The 18,650-nt window shown below is 35.6% G+C and overlaps 1 protein-coding gene across 2 annotated transcripts in view; it reads right to left on the minus strand.

Moving 5' to 3' along the window:
• The window catches only part of CDH18 (cadherin 18), a 324,131-nt gene that overhangs the window by 239,204 nt on the left and 66,277 nt on the right, over window positions 1-18,650 (minus strand). Inside the window, exon 2 of one of the 2 annotated variants that reach the window (XM_061187670.1) lies at window positions 10,457-10,751. In XM_061187670.1, the coding sequence (XP_061043653.1) occupies window positions 10,457-10,751 (295 nt within the window). Of the gene's footprint in view, window positions 1-10,456; window positions 10,752-18,650 lie in introns of those variants that run through there. The other variant, XM_061187671.1, reaches the window with a different exon arrangement.

Genomic DNA, 18,650 nt, shown 5'->3' on the forward strand with positions numbered 1-18,650 from the left:
GTCCTCTGCCTGTTAGGAACTGGGACGCACAGCGGGAGGTGAGCGGTGGGCGAGAGAATGAAGCTTCATCTGCCGCTCCCCATCGCTCCCAACTGCTTCTGCTTGCGTTACTGCCTGAACCGTGTCTCACATTACCATCTGAACCATCCCCCCACCCCCCAAGCCCCCCCACCCCGGTCCATGGAAAAATTGTCTTTCACGAAACCAGTCCTGGTGCCAAAAAGGTTGGGGACCACTGTAATAAGCCCAGAATGCCCTAAGGTCAGTTGTAGTAAAAATTTTTAGTTGTATTTTTTTTAAAAAGGCATAATCTCCTTGAAGAGAAGTATTAAGCTCCAAGGCTAATTTATACACCAGAATGTTCCTTTAGCCATTATGAAAATTTCACCCATTATATTTTTTACATTTACTTGAACATAAGTTGTATCTAGAATTGCCAAAACTGATTGGTTGGCTTTGTATTCACATTTCCTACACTGAGGAGCATACACATGAAAATCATTTTTGAATATATTTTTTAAAACATTACGTGAAGATTTGGGAATTCCCTGGCAGTCAAGTTGTTAGGACTCTGCACTTTCACTGCAGAGGGCCTGGGTTCAATCCCTGGTCAGGGAACTAAGATCCTGCAAGTCCCATGGCGTGGCCAAAAACAAAAAAAAACATAACGTGGAGATTTAATTTTTGTAAATTGGGTCCAACTTATAGTGAAATAATTTATCTATTCCAGTGAAGTACTTTCTATTATGAATTGATCAGTTTTATTGGGGAATTCCAAGTCTAGTATACTTTCATAAAAAGTAAATGGAGAAACTAAGGAATCTGAAGTAGCATAAAGTGAAATCTGGAAGATTATATCAATCATTGAATAAAAGTGAGAAAATAAATTGGTTTTGTGGTCCTTCTTGAAAAAACAAATGTAATTATTTACAAGAAAATAAAAAGAATCATTACTACATAAAGCAATAAAACTTTTTTTTACCAGATATCCGAACAATGACGTTCAAAAAATTAAGAGGCTGTACTTTTACAAACTCTTTCCTCCAAACATAAGTGTAGGTGGAAAGGGCTGACATATTATCATTCAATAAATATTTACAGAACATTGTTTCAAGTGATGTACAGTAATAGAATACAGCAAAAGTAGAGTAGTAGAACTTCTGAGCCTTCTCTTCAAAAACCCTTGAAGCTTCTGCTCTCACTCTCTTGAAATGCTGCCCTAAGGATGAATGTGAAGTATTTCCCCCATTTCATGAGTTGTCTTTTCTTTTTGCTGATGGTTTCCTTTGCTGTGTAGAAAACCTTCTAAAGTCCCACTTGTTTATTTCTGCTTTTGGTGTCAAATTTAAAAAGTCGTTGCCAAGATTGATGTCAAGGAGTTTACCCGCTATGTTTTCCTCTAGGAGTTCTACGGTTACAAGTGTTACATTCAACAAGTCTTTAATCCATTTTGAGTTGATTTTTGTGTATGGTGTAAGATAGGGGTCCAGATTCATTCTTTTGCATGTAGCTATCCAGTTTTCCCTACCCCATTTATCGAAGAGACTATACTTTCCTCACTATATATCCTTAGTTCTTTTGTCATCAATTCATTAACAATATATGCATGGGTACTTCTGGGCTCTTTATTCTGATCCATTGATGTATGTGTCTGTTTTTATGCCAGTACTGTACTGTTTTGATCACTACAGCTTTATAATATAGTTTGAAATCAGGAAGCGTGATGCCTCCAGCTTTATTCTTTCTCATGATTGCTGTGGCTTCTTGGGGTCTTTTGAGGATCCATACAAATTTTAGGATTGTTTGTTCTATTTATGTGGAAAACACCATTGTGATTTTCATAGGGATTGTATTAAATCTGTAGATTACCTTAGGTAGTATGGACATCTTAACAATATTCTTCCAATCCATGAACACAGACTATCTTTCCATTTATTTGGTCTCCTTCAATTTCTTTCCTCAGTGTCTTATAGTTTTCAGTGTACAGATCTTTCACCTCCTCTGTTAAATTTATTCCTAAGTATTTTATTCTTTTTGATGCTATTGTAAACAGGATTGTTTTCTTAATTTCTCTCTCTGATGGTCCATGTACAATGAATGATATTTTGAGCCAGTAAATTGTGGCTTGGTTTGTTACAAAACGAAAGCTAACTGATACAGAAGAAAAGTTATGAGAAAGAAGTTAAGAAGAAAAAAACTTATGAATCTTAGAAAATTTTGTCCAATGTATGATTCACCACTTGCTCTATGTGATTCTTCATATGCACTCTAATCTACCATGTAGAATTGCAGTGTCAGCTTCACTTTACTGAAATTATCTCATTCTGAAGTTATGCCCAGGGTAATAATTATAAAATGGCTACTAGAATCCTGGAAGATATCCAGGTGAAGCTCCCAAGATGTCTGGGAAGAATTAAATTAGTTCCCCAACAAGCAGCACAATAAAATAAGCACAGCTGGTGTCTCATCTTGTTGCTTTGCAACAAAGAACACAGCTGCAAATGGAAACAGGTCTGGGGTTTAGAGGTTGGAGGGGAACAAAGAAAACATGAAAAAGATTGGGGATGTTTTAATACATCTCCAAAGACAAAGAACCTTGCAGAATTTAAGGGTCATAGAGTAAAACTTTGTATCTTCTCCTGATATGCCAAATTAAGTTTTAGTACTCCACTGAAATTAGAGTTCATAAATTATATATTCATAATTTTCATAAAGTATATTCTGCTCTCTCTCCAATTAATTAAAAACCATTATTCCTAAAATCTGTTACAATTTTAAAAATGCTTTTAAATAATGTTTAATTATTGGTATATTTTATTAACATATAGAAGAGAATAGGTAGAGATTTATATATTTCCTTAAAATATGTTTCTGTGAAAAACAAAGAAGATGTGAAATTTATTTTCAAGCAAATTAGACTGTGATCTGGCATGGTTTTCTTTGAAACAATTTCCATATATAAAGCAATTTTTTGAAAATTTAAGGTGATTGCAATGCAACCAAATTTAAATTTGTACTTCTGATTCCAGGCAAAAACAATACTAGAATTGAAGAAATGTGGGTATACTTACACACAAACAGAAGAGACAAAATTATTGTTTTTTAAAAAAGAGATTTACCAATACACACAATTAAAAATAAACCTTTGCTAGCTTTTTTATGATAATAATATATATTATTATAATACCACTAAAGGTCTTAAGACAATTGTTCCCTTTCCATCTGAGAATGGCAATGCTATTTACAAATAAGATTTTATTCATTCTATCTTCATTTTCAAAAAGCCACACATGCACCTGAACACTGACTCCAAAAAGGGAATAATTTCATCTCATGGTTACTGCCCTCTTTGAAAAACACAGACTTTTAATAAAATTACAGAAAATCAAATTAAAGAAGTACTTCTATAGAATAATCGGTAAGAGGTGGTAAAGTCATCAAGATTGGAATGATAATAAACCACATATCAGAGAAAAAAAGAAAACAAAAAACGTTAAGTGTGTATTGATGAAATATGTACCAGTCTCTTCATAGTCCTATCAGGTTACATTTGCCCTCCAGAATATTATAATGTCGTTCTGTCCACATATGTTCACTTTGTTGAAGGCAATCACATTTTTAGATAAGTTTTGAAAAAAGCAATGTGACAGCCAATAGCTTACTAGACACCCATCATAATTCAAATGGTCCTTTTCTAAATCAGTGCTACAAAAACAGGCAGATTTAAACAAGCACCACAATGATTCTCATGTAGCCACACTGTTACTCTTCTTTCTGTGAGCACAAATATCCTAACTTTATTCAATGGTTTTCCTCACTGTTTTCATAATGTTATCCATTTAAATATGGCAACTAATACCTAAACATGAACATTGCTTACCTGGGCAGATAGAATTGGTTTTGGTCACAAAATATGTGGCATGAGCATTTCAACACTATGGGATTCTCTTTGGAAGTGACTCGAAATTTAACAAATATCTTTTCTCCCATTCATGTTTCTATTTTGAAATCTTTTCATTCTTTTATTTTGCATGTTTCTTAGGGCAGTGATTCTCAACTGAGAGCAATTTTGGCCTCCAGAGATCTTTGGGCAATGTCTGAAGACATCACGATATGGCAGCGGTGGGAGGGATGCTATTGAAATCTAATGAGTAGAGAGACCAGGGATGCTGCTGAACATCCTACAAGGCACAGGATAGCCCCCACAGCAAAGAATTATCCAGTCCCACATGTCAATAGTGGAAAGGTTGCAAAACTCTTCTAGGGGGATATGATTCCCTAGATAATAGCTGAAATTACATGGCGTATGTAAATCTAAGAGATAAAGAAAAACCTTATTTTAAAACATGCAACAAAAACCACTTCAGTATATTTTGCATCTTTCTTTTTGAAAACATCCAGAATGCCACAGACTTTGTCTGCTTGTTATTAGTCACTGACAGAAATATACTACCACATTATGCTTTTCTCCCTGGCAGTGTAACACCCAGCAACTACTTGGAGGGCTCCATGACCATTTCTTAGCAATGGATATACAAGAAACAGTCATCTGATAAAAACGTGCACACATAAGAGGTCCCTGGTGCTGCCTTCTCTTGCCCGCTCTGTATTCTCATATCACATTTTGCAAAGCTCTACAGGGAATCCATCATTTGCATGATGATCCTGCTTATGCCCCCTTAATCACACAAGCAGGCACGCGTGCACACACGCACACACTCACTCTAAACTATACAACCCCACAGGGAAGAGAGAAGAGTGTTTTTCATCATGTGTCCTCTATGTAAAATGCACTTTTTTCTCCTTGTCTAACTGAAAAAGCCCCATACATTATATAAGATTCAGAGGATGTCTTCTCTAGTCTGCAAGCAGGGCTCCCAGTCAAACTGTATGGGCCCTCTATTTTTTTGCTTATCAAACGCCATATTGAAATTTTCTGTTTACATGTCTGCAGCCTGCTCAAGTTTAGGGGCCTTGTTTTATTTACCATTTTATTACTAGCCGCTACCACATTTCTTAGCACACTAAATGCCTTCACTCTCTCTCTCCTTCTTTCCAGAAAGAATTGGAGAAATTAAAGGATACAGTTTTTTTTTAATGACTGGATGATTCAAAACTCAATTAATGTGTATACGGTAAAAACAATGATCTTATCAGTCACCTTCTGTTGCGAAAATTTTCTTGTCACCTATCACACTACTGTTAGCTATTATTAGTATTGGAAACTGGTATAGTTTTAAAGGTAAATATTATTAATGTCTATTTTCACAAATCTACACTTTACTTTTCATTATCATTTCATAAATAACATGTATATATTATTTTAATAAAGAAGAATGTACTTCTCTCATACCAAATAAACCTGCAACCCTCTTTGTAGAAGTAATCACTTTTACCTGTGTGTGTGTGTCTCCTTCAGATATTTCTTATGTATGAGTATGCATATTCTGTAACTCGTATTTATTTTTAGAAATAAAGTAGATTCTATTCCACTTGGATTTCTGAAAACTTTTTTCTCACTAAAATACTCTGGATCTTTGAATGTCAGCATACACAGTTTAAATTAATTCAGTTTAAGGCTGCCTAGGGTATCAGTATATGAAGAATCATTCATTTGAGAACTTCTTTATTAGTGTACTTTAAGTGTATTTTCTATTTTACACTATTGTGAACAATACTACAATGGGCATCCTTCCTTTTATATCTTTGCATATCCATGTCAGTATATCTATAAAATAGCTTTCTACAATAGATATATGTTCTTTTAAAAATTTTGATAGACATTGCCAAATTACCCTCCAAAAAACTACGAAAATCAACCTTTCTGCTAACGGTTCTGCACATTAACAATTTTGTGAATTACGAAATTTGCATACTTGGTAGGTGAACATTGCTATCTCCTCCTTCGTGGTTTCTTAAATTACTAGTGAAATTTGAGATTTTTTTGTATAATTAACGTGTGTTTATTTTTCCTAAGAATCTCCTGCTAACGTAATTTCCCCATGTTTATTTGATTGTAGTCATTTTATCCACTCTTCAGAACTTCTATGGATCCAATTGATTCTACAGTTGATAGGAAACATGATTTAGATATCTGAAATCAACTGTTAGCTTCACCACATGCAGAAAGAAATATTGGTGCCATAGCAAAATCATCTAACATCACAATTACATAGTAGAAATGGAAAGGAGGGATGATTTTCTGTATCATTCCCAAATCAAGCCACTTAATAGAAACTGACATCACTGTTTCTTTTCTGATGCTAGAACCTTACTCGCCACTCTTTGGATTCAGTATTAGGTTCAATTCTTTGGTTATTGGGTTCATGTTGAAACCTAGAATTTGTCCAACTATCAATTCAGATTCAGTGCAGCTGCATGTATCTGAAATCCAACTCGATAGCTTAAAAAGATGAGGTTTACTTTCTTAAGAAGGCTCTTGGGATTTGCAGACCAGAGCTGGAGCATCAGTTCTGTAATGGATCATTCTTCCGGGCCCTTTTATCTTTCTGAACTAAGCAACAGGCTTTCATCTTTATGGTTGCAAGTAGCTGCTACATTTCTGTATCACATCTGCTTTAGGCAACAATTGAATGGAAAATGGTGATGGGTGAAATATGCATGCCAGGTGTGATTTTTTGGCAAGAAACCTATATCTTTCCTGGAAGTTCCACCTAAATGCCTCTGCTTAACATCCTACCATCTAGAATTACATCACATGGTCATTCTTAGATAAAAAGGTATAGTAGGAGGTGAATATTTAATTCTGCACAGTGTCACCCTGATCAAAACTGAGTTCTCTTAGTAATAGGGAAGGGGAAGCTGAATATTGGATAACTAACAGCATTTACCTAACGGGAAGAAGAAGCATGATCCTATTGTTTGTGACAAATGCCATATTTTTGTGTATGTGTATGTAGTCAGCTGGGCTGTCAGAACACTAACTGCCCTGGATCAACAGGTGCCTGTCTATCAAAAGCATTAGAGGGTCATTCTCTAAAATCCCTTACAGTAGAGGTTGGCAAACTTTTACTATAAAAGGCAACATAGTAAACATTTTAGGCTTTGTGAGCCATAGTGTTGGTTGCAAACTCAACTCTGCTACTGCAAAGCCCAACTACCATAAGCAATATTTAAATGAATGGGTATGGCTTTGTTCTGGTAAAACTTTGTTTATAAAAGCGGACAGCAGGCTGGATTTGTCTCCACTGCCATGGTTTGCTGTTCTGTCCTGCACCACATTACTAGTTTTTTGTTGTTGTTGTTGTTTGTTTGTTTGATTTCTAAAATTAGAGGCAGTGCAAATACCACTCATTCTTAAGCCCACAATGTAAAGTGAGTTTCTCACTCCACTAACTTTTATATCACCTTCCATATGTTCATATTACAATGTGCATTAGATGCTATTATAATGATTTTTATGTATTTGTTTTCCCACAATGAGTTCATACACACACACACAATATGATTTCCAATATTCAGCCTAAAGCTTGCCATACTCTTTCACCAGAAATCATGCATGGAACTGTGGTACAAAAGAGACTAAAGCCTACTCTGCTTTGTCCCTTTTCTCCACTACTTTCAGGCATTAAATATTTCTCCTTCAACCATACTTGTCTCCATAAAAGAACTTAAGAATACAGTTGACCCTTGAACAACTTGGGGGTTAGGGGTACCAACCCCCTGTGCAGTCAAAAATCCACAGATAACCTATTACGGTTGGCCTTTGTGTAGGAGGTTCCTATAGTGGACCCATGCAGTTCACACCCGTGTAGTTCAAGGGTCAGCTTCCCTAGTATTTCCCTCCCCTTCCTACCTTTCTCTCCAAGTCCTAGATGAGGACTGAAATGTCTTGGCTTGTTTCTAAGTCCTCCAGCCTTTGCTGCAATGATTCCTTTAGGCTTCATGATTCCTAAATGTCCAGCATTCTTTAACAGGCTTCACATGTACCCACTTAGCTTTCACTGTGTTCACACACACGTATATATTTCAGGGTACATTTCTGATAACTTTTTTCCTCCCCTTGTCATTTTCCTTGGCTTTTCAATCTCTGTTCTGATTCATTTCAACTATTTTCAATGTCAACTGTTTTCCTAAATATTTTTCTAGGTAAGGTGGGAGGATGATATACTTTCTGGATCCTTCTCCACATATTTCTTTCATGCTAACAGATGAATCATGTTTTGCCTGAATGAAGGATTTGGGGTTTCAGTCTTTTCTCTGTAGGTTGACAATGGTATTCAATCGTTAACCACTTTCCAATATTTCAAGTGATAAATATGATGTGAAAATATCTTTTCCTAATAGGTAATTTTTACATATCTGAAAGTGTGTAAAAATTTTCTCTGTATCCTTAGGTGAATCCTGGCAAAGTTCCTAAAACCTAAGTTTGATTCTTATTCTATTACCCTTTCCAGGAACTCAGAAAGTCTCTTAAACTTGTAAATTCTGTATATTCCTCACCTCCAGGAACTCCTCTACTTCATCTGCTGTTTCCTCCTCTCTGGGAACATGTGTTATTCACATGCTAGGTCTAATTAACATATACTCTAAGTCTCATCTATTTCTCACAATTGCCATATATTTGTATTTTTGCCCTCTGATTCTTAGCTCCTTCTTCCAGTCTGGGATGTTCTTAAGTTCCAGAAAAATAATTTGGGTCTTATCAGTGACCCTTCATGCCTCAATGCATACATTGATTTTTTGTTGTTGTTTACTTGTTTATAGAAAACACGGCTTTGAGTTACAGAAATCTCTCTGCAGTGTCCTTAAAACACTAGTGCTCTGATTATCTACCGTTCAATACTCTTTCTTGGTAATGACTGCTGTGCCTGTTTTTCTCTCTATGGTGCTTTGCCTGCCCTGGTGACCGTCGTTTCCTTTGCGCTCCCCGGGGTTCTTACTTGGCCCCTGGCAGTACCTTACCACTGGCATTCTCACAAGTGGCGGAGTCATAGAGCGCTTCGCTTTCATAGGAGAAGAGAACTGGCAGATGGGCTGTCAGTCCCTTGACAAGGTGCTAGGAGGAAGTCTGCTCTGGAGTTTTCACACAAACTCTCACCTGCCAGGAAAAATGGTGTTGCGCTGTTTACCTTTCCTAAGAGACCAACGAGCATGAGTGTCTTCTGGGCCTTTCCACAGGCTCTCTGAGTCTGGACCCTGCATTCTACTCTGGTCCCTGGGGAGCCAGATTAGCAATGGCTTTCTCCCCTGAGATACTGGTTAAGGAGGAGAACTTAGTCTCTCTTTCTAACCTGCTTCCCCAACGGATTCAGAAGCTATCTGCCAATCTCAGGAGAACTAAGATGAGTGGATCTGGGGAAAAAAAAATAAACTGCAATCTTGAATTAAAAAACCTTATGTATATGAGACAAAGGATGCTAACAAAACATATTGTGGTAATCATTTCACAATATATGTAAGTTAAGCCGTCATGCTGTTCACCTTAAACTCATACAGTGCTGTATGTCAATTATATCTCAATAAAACTGGAAAAATTTTCAAATTAAAAAAACCATATATATATATCCAATTACACAGAGTGACTGGATTCGTGACTATAATACTTAATTTAAAACCCATACATATACAGGAAACTTAAATATGTAAAACCTTTATTCAAAATATACGTTCTAAATCCAAACTGAGAGCCTCACAGAGGTAATAAAAATATTATTATCACAGCTGAACTTTATTTTAATTATATTTAGGAAATTTATCATCTGAGATAAAAATAAAATAAAATAGCTAAACCATGGAAATCTGTGAGTGGTGGGAGAGCCCCAGATGATCAGAAGACTGGAGACCTCAATCACGATTTATCAAACGCAGTGTAGGCTCTGCATTCAGGAGAGCCTAGAGTCAATTTCTTCTAGCAATTTGGGAAAGAATTTGGGAAAGTTACTTACATACTGTACACCATTTTGCACAGCTTTAAAGCGGTATTCAAAATACTTCACAGGGTTGTCATATATTTTAAAATAAATAAGGGATGTAAATGCTTAGCAGTATCTGCAAAGTTTATTGATTAATGTAGCTATTGCTTGTACTATTAATACTAGTATAATTTGATCATCACCTGCAAGCATAAAAGACATAGCAATAGATTTCCAACATTATATTATCTGTATCTATACAAATTGTCACTGAATGTGTTGGTATGGTCAAAGAATTATGCCAGTTAAGCAAGAATTGCAAGTGTTTTCTCATGTATGGTTGTTTTTCCTTGAGATCAAGCTGTTTCTAAAACTTACAGATTCAGAAATTTGTTTTAATAAATATTAGAATAGTTAGGCCAAATATTCTTTAACACTTTAGGCCGTATTATGAAAATATTTTGGAACTTCTTCAGATTTCTTCACTCCCTCCCAAAAATTTAAAAACTGGTCTTCAAAAGATGATTTTTAGATCATCAAAAATATATTAACTGCCAAAATATAAAAATGATTTCTCTTACCCATATCTGACATTTCAGGCACAGTTACGATATATGGTCCATCTGTGAACTTTGGAGCATTGTCATTGATGTCTTGCACTTTGATGATAAACTCAGATTCAGGTTCAAGGGGCTTGTTTGTTCGTCTGTCAATAGCCTGAGCATGAAGCACATAGTGGGTTTTCTGCTCTCTGTCTAGGCTTTTTGTTGAGTGGATGTCACCCGTGGTATCATCAATGATAAATATAGTCCCAGCACCTTCTCCGGTAAGGATGTACTTCACAGACCCATCACCTTTGTCAGAATTGGAGTGCAGCTGTAAATAAAGATGGAATAATTTAACATGAAATTATACTCCAACTTCACATGGTGTTCTCTGAAAACTGCCTATCTATAATTTAATATTTAGTTTGATTATGACTTTTCTTCTCTCCACAGTGTCCCATGTGTTGCTACAATCATCTATTGGTCTGCAGTTTTTCTCCACTTGGTATTAATATGGATATTTTTATTATGATCTGCCTAAGATCCAATTATTGATGTAAGAAAGATTAATAAGCAATACTTATTAAAAGAAAAACAATAACCCTTGCGGTCATTCTACTAAATCCACACTTTACTACCTACATAGAACTGGAAAAAGAAACTACCAGTAAATCACTGTTGCCTTCCATACTTGTAGGGATTTTTTTTTTTTTTAATTAATAGCTTGTCATTCTATTTCAACATTAAAATTAGAAAAAAAAATTGTAGGACAAATTGACATTCAAATTATTTATTAAAAATTCCACAAAAGAGGCACTTATTTGTCACAGAAGCATTAATTTTATAATATGGAAAAATAAATATTTTTTAGATTAATTGTTTACATTTAGAATTTTAAAAAAACTTGTGGTAGAATATTTTCTTTCTTGAAAATTTATGAAATTTTAACTCAACATTTAAATAACAGTAATAGATTTAATCAATACGTAGGCCCTAATTTTTAATTAATTGAGAAACACTAAAAAATTTCACTTATTAAATTAAAATGATCGAATATTCTTTGAATAGACATTATAAGAGTAATATTTCAGCAGAGGATTTCAACAAGAAAGATAAATAACGGTAAGATAATTATAAGCCTCTTTTTATCATTTATATATTAGCAAATGCTTTTAAACTGCATATGGTTCACACTTAATATCTTGCTATAACTTATAGCATCAAAGTTCAGTTAAATATTTCCATGAATACTACTGCTATATTTCTAGCTAAGAACGACCTCAGTATTTTCTTAAATTGCAAACACATACTTGAAGAATGGTTTCTCCCAAGAGATCTGAACAGTTATCCTTCATATGAAACCTTTTTGGTCACATAACCTCAACTACTCACTTTTTGCACATTTCTGACCCTTGCAAACATTGAAAATATATAACCTTGTTCACATAGCGTTTTGGTTTCTAGCCACAGTAAAGTGAAAATTTTCAAGGTTTATGTTAAAGTCTCTGAACTCTTAGAAGATATTTTTTAAAAGATAAAATATAGGGATTTCCCTGGTGGCACAGTGGTTAAGAACCCGCCTGTCAATGCAGGGGACAGGGGTTCGATCCCTGGTCTGGGAAGATCCCACATGTCGCAGAGCAACTAAGCTCGTGAGTCACAACTACTGAGCCCATGAGCCGCAACTACTGAGTCCGCGTGCCACAACTACTGAAGCCCACGCGCCCTAGAGCCCATGCTCCACAGCAAGGGGAGCCACCGCAATGAGAAGCCCACCCACTTCAATGAAGAGTACTCCCCGCTCGCCACAACTAGAGAAAGCCCGCATCAGCAACGAATGGCCATTATCAAAAAGCTAGTAACAATAAATGCTGGAAAGGGTGTGGTGAAAAGGGAACCCTCCTGCACTGTTGGTGGGAATGTAAATTGATACAACCACTATGGAGAACAGTATGGAGGTTCCTTAAAAAACTAAATAAAGAACTAGCATATGACCCAGCAATCCCACTACTGGGCATATACCCTGAGAAACCCATAATTCAAAAAGAGACATGTACCACAATGTTCATTGCATCACTATTTACAATAGCCAGGACATGAAAGCAACCTAAGTATCCATCAACAGATGAATGGATAAAGAAGATGTGGCACATATATATATAATGGAATATTACTCAGCCATAAAAAGAAATGAAATTGAATTATTTGCAGTGAGGTGGATGGACCTAGAGTCTGTCATACAGGGTGAAGAAAGTCAGAAAGAGAAAAACAAATACCAAATGCTAACACATACATATGTAATCTAAAAAAAAAAAAAAAAAAAAAGGCTCTGATGAACCTAGGGGCAGGACAGGAATAAACACGCAGACGTAGAGAATGGACTTGAGGACACAGGGAGGGGGAAGGGTAAGCTGGGACAAAGTGAGAGAGTACCACTGACATATATACACTACCAAATGTAAAAGAGATAGCTAGTGGGAAGCAGCTGCATAGCACAGGGAGATCAGCTTGGTGCTTTGTGACCACCTAGAGGGGTGGGATAGGGAGGGTGGGAGGGAGGGAGATGCAAGAGGGAGGAGATATGGGGATATATGTATACATATAGCTGATTCACTTTGTTATACAGCAGAAACTAACACAACATTGTAAAGCAATTATACTCCAATAAACATGTTAAAAAGAATTTTAAAAAGACCCAATACAGCTATAAATAAATAAATAAATAAATATAAAATATAGAAAAAGACAATATAAGGAAAGAACTATTCTTATGGGAAAATGAAGGCATCTGAAACAAATAATAGTACATCAGGAAAAGTTTAACTTATTTATTGAAAATACATAGGACATAATCAGGGACAAAATTCTGATGGGAATCACTCAGCTAGATTCAACAAATTAAATCATTTCAAAACTCCTTTTTTGGAGTTTTTCTAAAAAGGAGTAAAAATACATTAGCAAAATATGAAAAACACAGCTTTCAAAGATTCACACTTCATTAGTAAATTAACTACTAAAAGAAGCAGTAAAATGAGTTGCATAGAGACAGATGTACGCATGTATGAAAGTGAATTTATTCATTTATTTATGTCTCTTGACATATCATTTTAGCACCTACAAGAAAAGATTTATCATTTATGCAGCAGACGTCTACACAACATCGATAGAGCAGTCTATTTCACATTCTCCAACTTTGCCTCTATCCATGACCAAAGCACAGCAAAGTAAAGCAACAAATTCATTGAACAAATGTTTCTAAAACCTTTTCTGGAACATTTGTGTTATTAAATTAACAAAAGGTGAGATCGTTTTAATAGCTATTGCTATACTGTGTATAAATTATAAATCTATATATTATAAATATAAGTAATTAAAAACACTTGAGGGCAAGGGTTAAGCCTTCTAACAACTAATTTTTGAAAGATATAACAATGGTGACAATTAACTCTTTTCCTCAGGATATATTCGCATACTCTTTTATATTTTAGTGAGGTTAATTTGAAATTATTTAGTCTTGGATTAAAGGTTCACATTACAAAGAGTTAACTATATATATATTTCTAAATAGGCGTATGGATGTAGACCAGAAACAGAAATATGTAAAAGAAGTAGTAAAGTTGTCAGTCTAAAGCATCTGTTAAAAATTATATGTTCTGTGCTTTATACTGATTATGCTAAATAATTCAAATAAAAGATAAATGCCAGTAGATTTATGGCTTTAGATTTTAAAACTTGACTCTGACTTCACATTTATAAAGTTTTGAGAATTAACATATAACTTAGCATGTTTCAGAAGTTATGTCTAATTAGAAAATAAATGTGCAATACAATCAGTGAACTGTATTTCACCAGTATTTATATTACTGTACAACACAAAGTTACATCAAAATATTATAACTATGTATTTGGATTACATAAGTTGTTGATAATACTTAGCTTGAGTGTTTTACTAAGGTAGATGATCACTTTATTAATGGATTTTTTTTAATCTCTCATCTGGCCTGCTGGAATCTTGAAATGATAGTTACCATGTAACACTAATGGAAACCCAGCACAGTAGCAGTAGGTCAATTGATTAATAGTTTATATGATGTTTTTTAATTAAAAAAAATTTTTTTTGGAGTATAATTGTTTTACAATGTTGTGTTAGTTTCTGCTGTACAATAAAGTGAGTCAGCTATATGTATACATATATCCCCTCCCTCTTGGACCTCCCTCCTTCCACCCTGCCATCCTACTCATCTAGGTCAGGTCATCACCAAGCATGGAGCTGAGCTTCCTGTGCTTTATAGTGTGTCCCCACTAGCTTTTTTTTTTTAACATCTTTAATGGAGTATAGTTGCTTTACAATGTTGTGTTAGTTTCTGCTGTATAAAAAAGTAAATCAGCTATACATATACATATATCTCCTATCCCCTCCCTCTTGCGTCTCCCTCCCAACCTCCCTACCCCACCCCTCTAGGTGGTCACAAAGCACCGAGCTGATCTCCCTGTGCTATGTGGCTACTTCCCACTAGTGATCTATTTTACATTTGGTAGTGTATATATGTCCATGCCACTCCCTCACTTTGTCCCAGCTTACCCTTCCCCCTCCCCGTGTCCTCAAGTCCATTCTCTACATCTGTGTCTTTATTCCTGTGCTGCCCCTAGGTTCTTCAGAAACATTTTTTTTTCTTTTTTTAGATTCCATATATATGTGTTAACATACGGCATTTGTTTTTCTCTTTCTGCCTTACTTCACTCTGTATGACAGACTCTGTTTTATGCATGGTAGTGTATATATGTCATTCCTAATCTCCCAATTCGTCCCACCCTCTCAGTGATCCACCCTCAGGATTACCTCTTTTCCATTGGGCCTATTCTCAAATCTTCAGTTCTATTTACAACATGCACTCTGCAACAGAGGCTGGGGAAAACACTGGCTACACTGTCTTGTTTTCCTTAACAAGTAGGTTCTAAGATTCTGGAAGAACACATTTTGTATTAGGTTTTGTAAGGCAAAAAATGATGAATGAGTGAGTGAATGAATACGTGAATGAAATGGATGAGCAGTAATGAGTGCAGTAGAGGTAGAAATCTTAAGACATGGAGAGAAAACTTTCAGATACAGATAATCAGGTTATACAGATAATCAGACTAGAAATGTGCTATCTTCGAGGGTGGGCAGCAATGAGACATCAAATGAAAGAGACTGGGAGTCTAGTACGTAAAGTAGGAATGCTCTGGATATAAACACGGTACTGACTTAGCAACCAGTAAAATATTACATTGTAAATTTAGCTAGCTACTAGACTATTTGAGAGATTTCTATGTTTTTAACATTAAATATATAAAAATATTTGGAAGATAAAGTTGATTTTCATCATATATAGTTCAGAATAGTAGCAGGGTGTTATCATAACACACAGTGGTGGGAATATACTTTTAGAGTCATGAGATTTTGCAAAGTGAGTGATATTTTTATGCTAAAGAAGAGCTATTATACTGTCCTAAAGCAAGAGTAAAAAAATCTTTGTGTATCTGATCACATAAAAACATAGGGTTAATTAATTGTTCTTTAAAGAACAGAAAAGGGGAGGGGAATGCAGAAAGAAAACATAGTCACCCAAGTGAAGCAAAATGAACACTTCTCTGACATTCTTTTAATAAATTATCTCTTCCTTAGTGTTAAGGAGTTACCCACAGCACTTAGAAAGCTAATGTGACACACATGAGTTCCCCCCAGAAGACTATTTATTCACCCTGGACCACATTAGGATCGGGACCTAACAATTTATAGCTTTTACTCTAATGCAGAATTCCTCACTGAGATAATATTCTATCCTTTGGGGAAGAATAACTTTAAAAGGTTAAGAAGATGGTGTCAGAGCAATTAATTTTTAAAGTTGCTTTTAGTTAGGACTTCAAGCTATGTTATAAAACTAGGTCACTAACTTAAAATTGTGATATTTTGGACTACATAATTTATGCATTTTTATGAGTAGGAAACTTCTATTTACAATAATAATTTCAGTAGAAACCAGAAACAGTCAGAAGTATTATATAGTAATTCCATTATAATCATTTTCTCCACCACATAAAATACAAGTGATGCAATGTGAGACCTATGTGAGGATCATAGGAAAGACATGCCATTAAAACTTATCATGCATCTCTCATTCCAGAATGTGCTATATTTTAAACTGTAAGCAGATAAAACAAAATTCAGTTGAACTCTTAATAAGTAATTGATGCGAACAAAAAACACATCGAAGAGTAACAGCCTATTGGTAATTAACACATCAGCCTCTTCATGCAAAAAAAGGAATACATAACCATCAGTTTTAATTATGCATCAATACGTAAAAAGGTATGTTAAAAACAGTAACAATAAAGCATTGTGTTCAGCCACAAAGCTAATGTTAATCAATTAAAAGGTTAAGAAATTAGATGAGGGTAAGAAAATAAGGTTTGCATTTGTTTAACTAGAAGCATCCAAGGTCTTTGCAAACACGCAAAGGTCGCATGTTGAATTTTAGTTTCTAGCTTTTAACTGCTTTATTGGTATTCTTAGAAAAGGAAACAAGTGAATGAAAAGGAGGAAGGGAAAAGGAGCAGAAAGGAACACATTTTTAACCATTATAACCCCTGAATCGCAGCTTAGGGCTACTAACACACAAGATGAAAAACTACAAAATACCTCTAAAAAGTCTGAGGTTGTTTTAATTCTGTAGGCATCAGCTTTACTTCAGAGAGCCCCATTCAGGTGCATCAAATATTTGGGCAGTGCAGGAGGCATTCAGTGGTTGAGAATTTCACTATTAATTTCTGGGAAGCCTCAAAAAGTGACCAACTGATTAGAATTGAAGGGAGATATATATAAGGCACAGGAATACCTATTATCTGTCAGAGTTCATGTCTTCTTTTATCTCCCAGTCAAGGTCTAGTTGAGAAAGGGGTGGCTCTGGCAGCTGGTTTTAAAGAAAAAAAATCTCACAGAATACTAAACATTATTATAATTCCATAAAAATACTGGCCCAAACCATTGCCCACACATTCCAGTGTGCTGTGATTTTAGCCCCATTTAAATCTGGCCATCACTGTTCATTTTAGCCCCTTTTCCTCAGGTAAGAAAGCAGTAATTGCACTTAGAAGGGAGGGCAAAGAAAGATAATGGAAGTCTGAGTAGCTTCAGAGTCCTTTGGAAAATTCATCTGACAATAAAATGTAAGATTCTCGTTTGATCTATCAATCACTTTGAGGAGTTTATTCACCCAACAAACATTTTTTGGAATGTCCACCATATGCCAGTCATGGTACTCTGTACTTAAATCCATCACTGAACAAGCAGGCTGAGATCCCTGCCCGGGTAATGCCTACATTCATTCCACCGGGGAAAAGCAGACAGTAAGCAGAAAACATGACAATATACAATACGTAAGACCCACATTTAAAAAGGAAAGAGAGAATAAATGAAGTAATATCAGAAGTGGTCAGGTGGTAAATAGAAGTGGTGATATTAAATAAAGGAATATGGTAGGGAGAATATTTGTCCCTCAAAGATGTCTATGCCTTTATTCTGGGAGTGTTTGAATATGTTGCTTTACATGAAAGAAAGATATGATTGAAGTTGAGGTCTTTTGAGATGAGGAAATTACCTTGGTTTCTTTAGATGGGACAGATCTGAATATCTGGGTCCTTAAAGGGGAGGAATCCATCCCAGCTGGGTGAGAGAGAGAAATGGAAGTGTGAGAAGGATTCAGCGCTTCATTGCTGGGTCTGAAACGTGAGAGACTTTGTGCAACTCCCAAGAGACATCTCTAGAAGCGGGAAAAGCCAAGAAAATGGATTCTTCCCCAGAGCCTACAGAAGGAACGAGACCCTGCCTACACCTTGATTTTAACCCCGTGAAAACTATGTTGAACTTCTGACCGAAAGAATTATTAGAAAAAAAAACTGTTGTTTTAAGCCACTAATTTGGTGGTGATTTGTTATAGCAGCAATGAGAAACTAATAAAGGAGTCAGATAAGGCATATTAAAAAGATGACATCTTAGCAAATTCTGGAAGAAGGTGAGGTAGATAGCCAAATGCACACTTCAGGAAAGAGCATTCCAGGCAGGGGCAACAAAGAACGAAAGGATCAAGTTAGGAATATTACTAGCAGGTTCCAGAAACCAGGAGGAGGCCAGTGTAACTGGAGCAGCATGGGCAAAGAGGAGGGTAGTGGAGAAGACATCAGACAACTTACT

Source organism: Eubalaena glacialis, chromosome 4 (assembly GCF_028564815.1).
Source record: "Eubalaena glacialis isolate mEubGla1 chromosome 4, mEubGla1.1.hap2.+ XY, whole genome shotgun sequence".
Lineage (NCBI taxonomy): Eukaryota > Metazoa > Chordata > Mammalia > Artiodactyla > Balaenidae > Eubalaena > Eubalaena glacialis.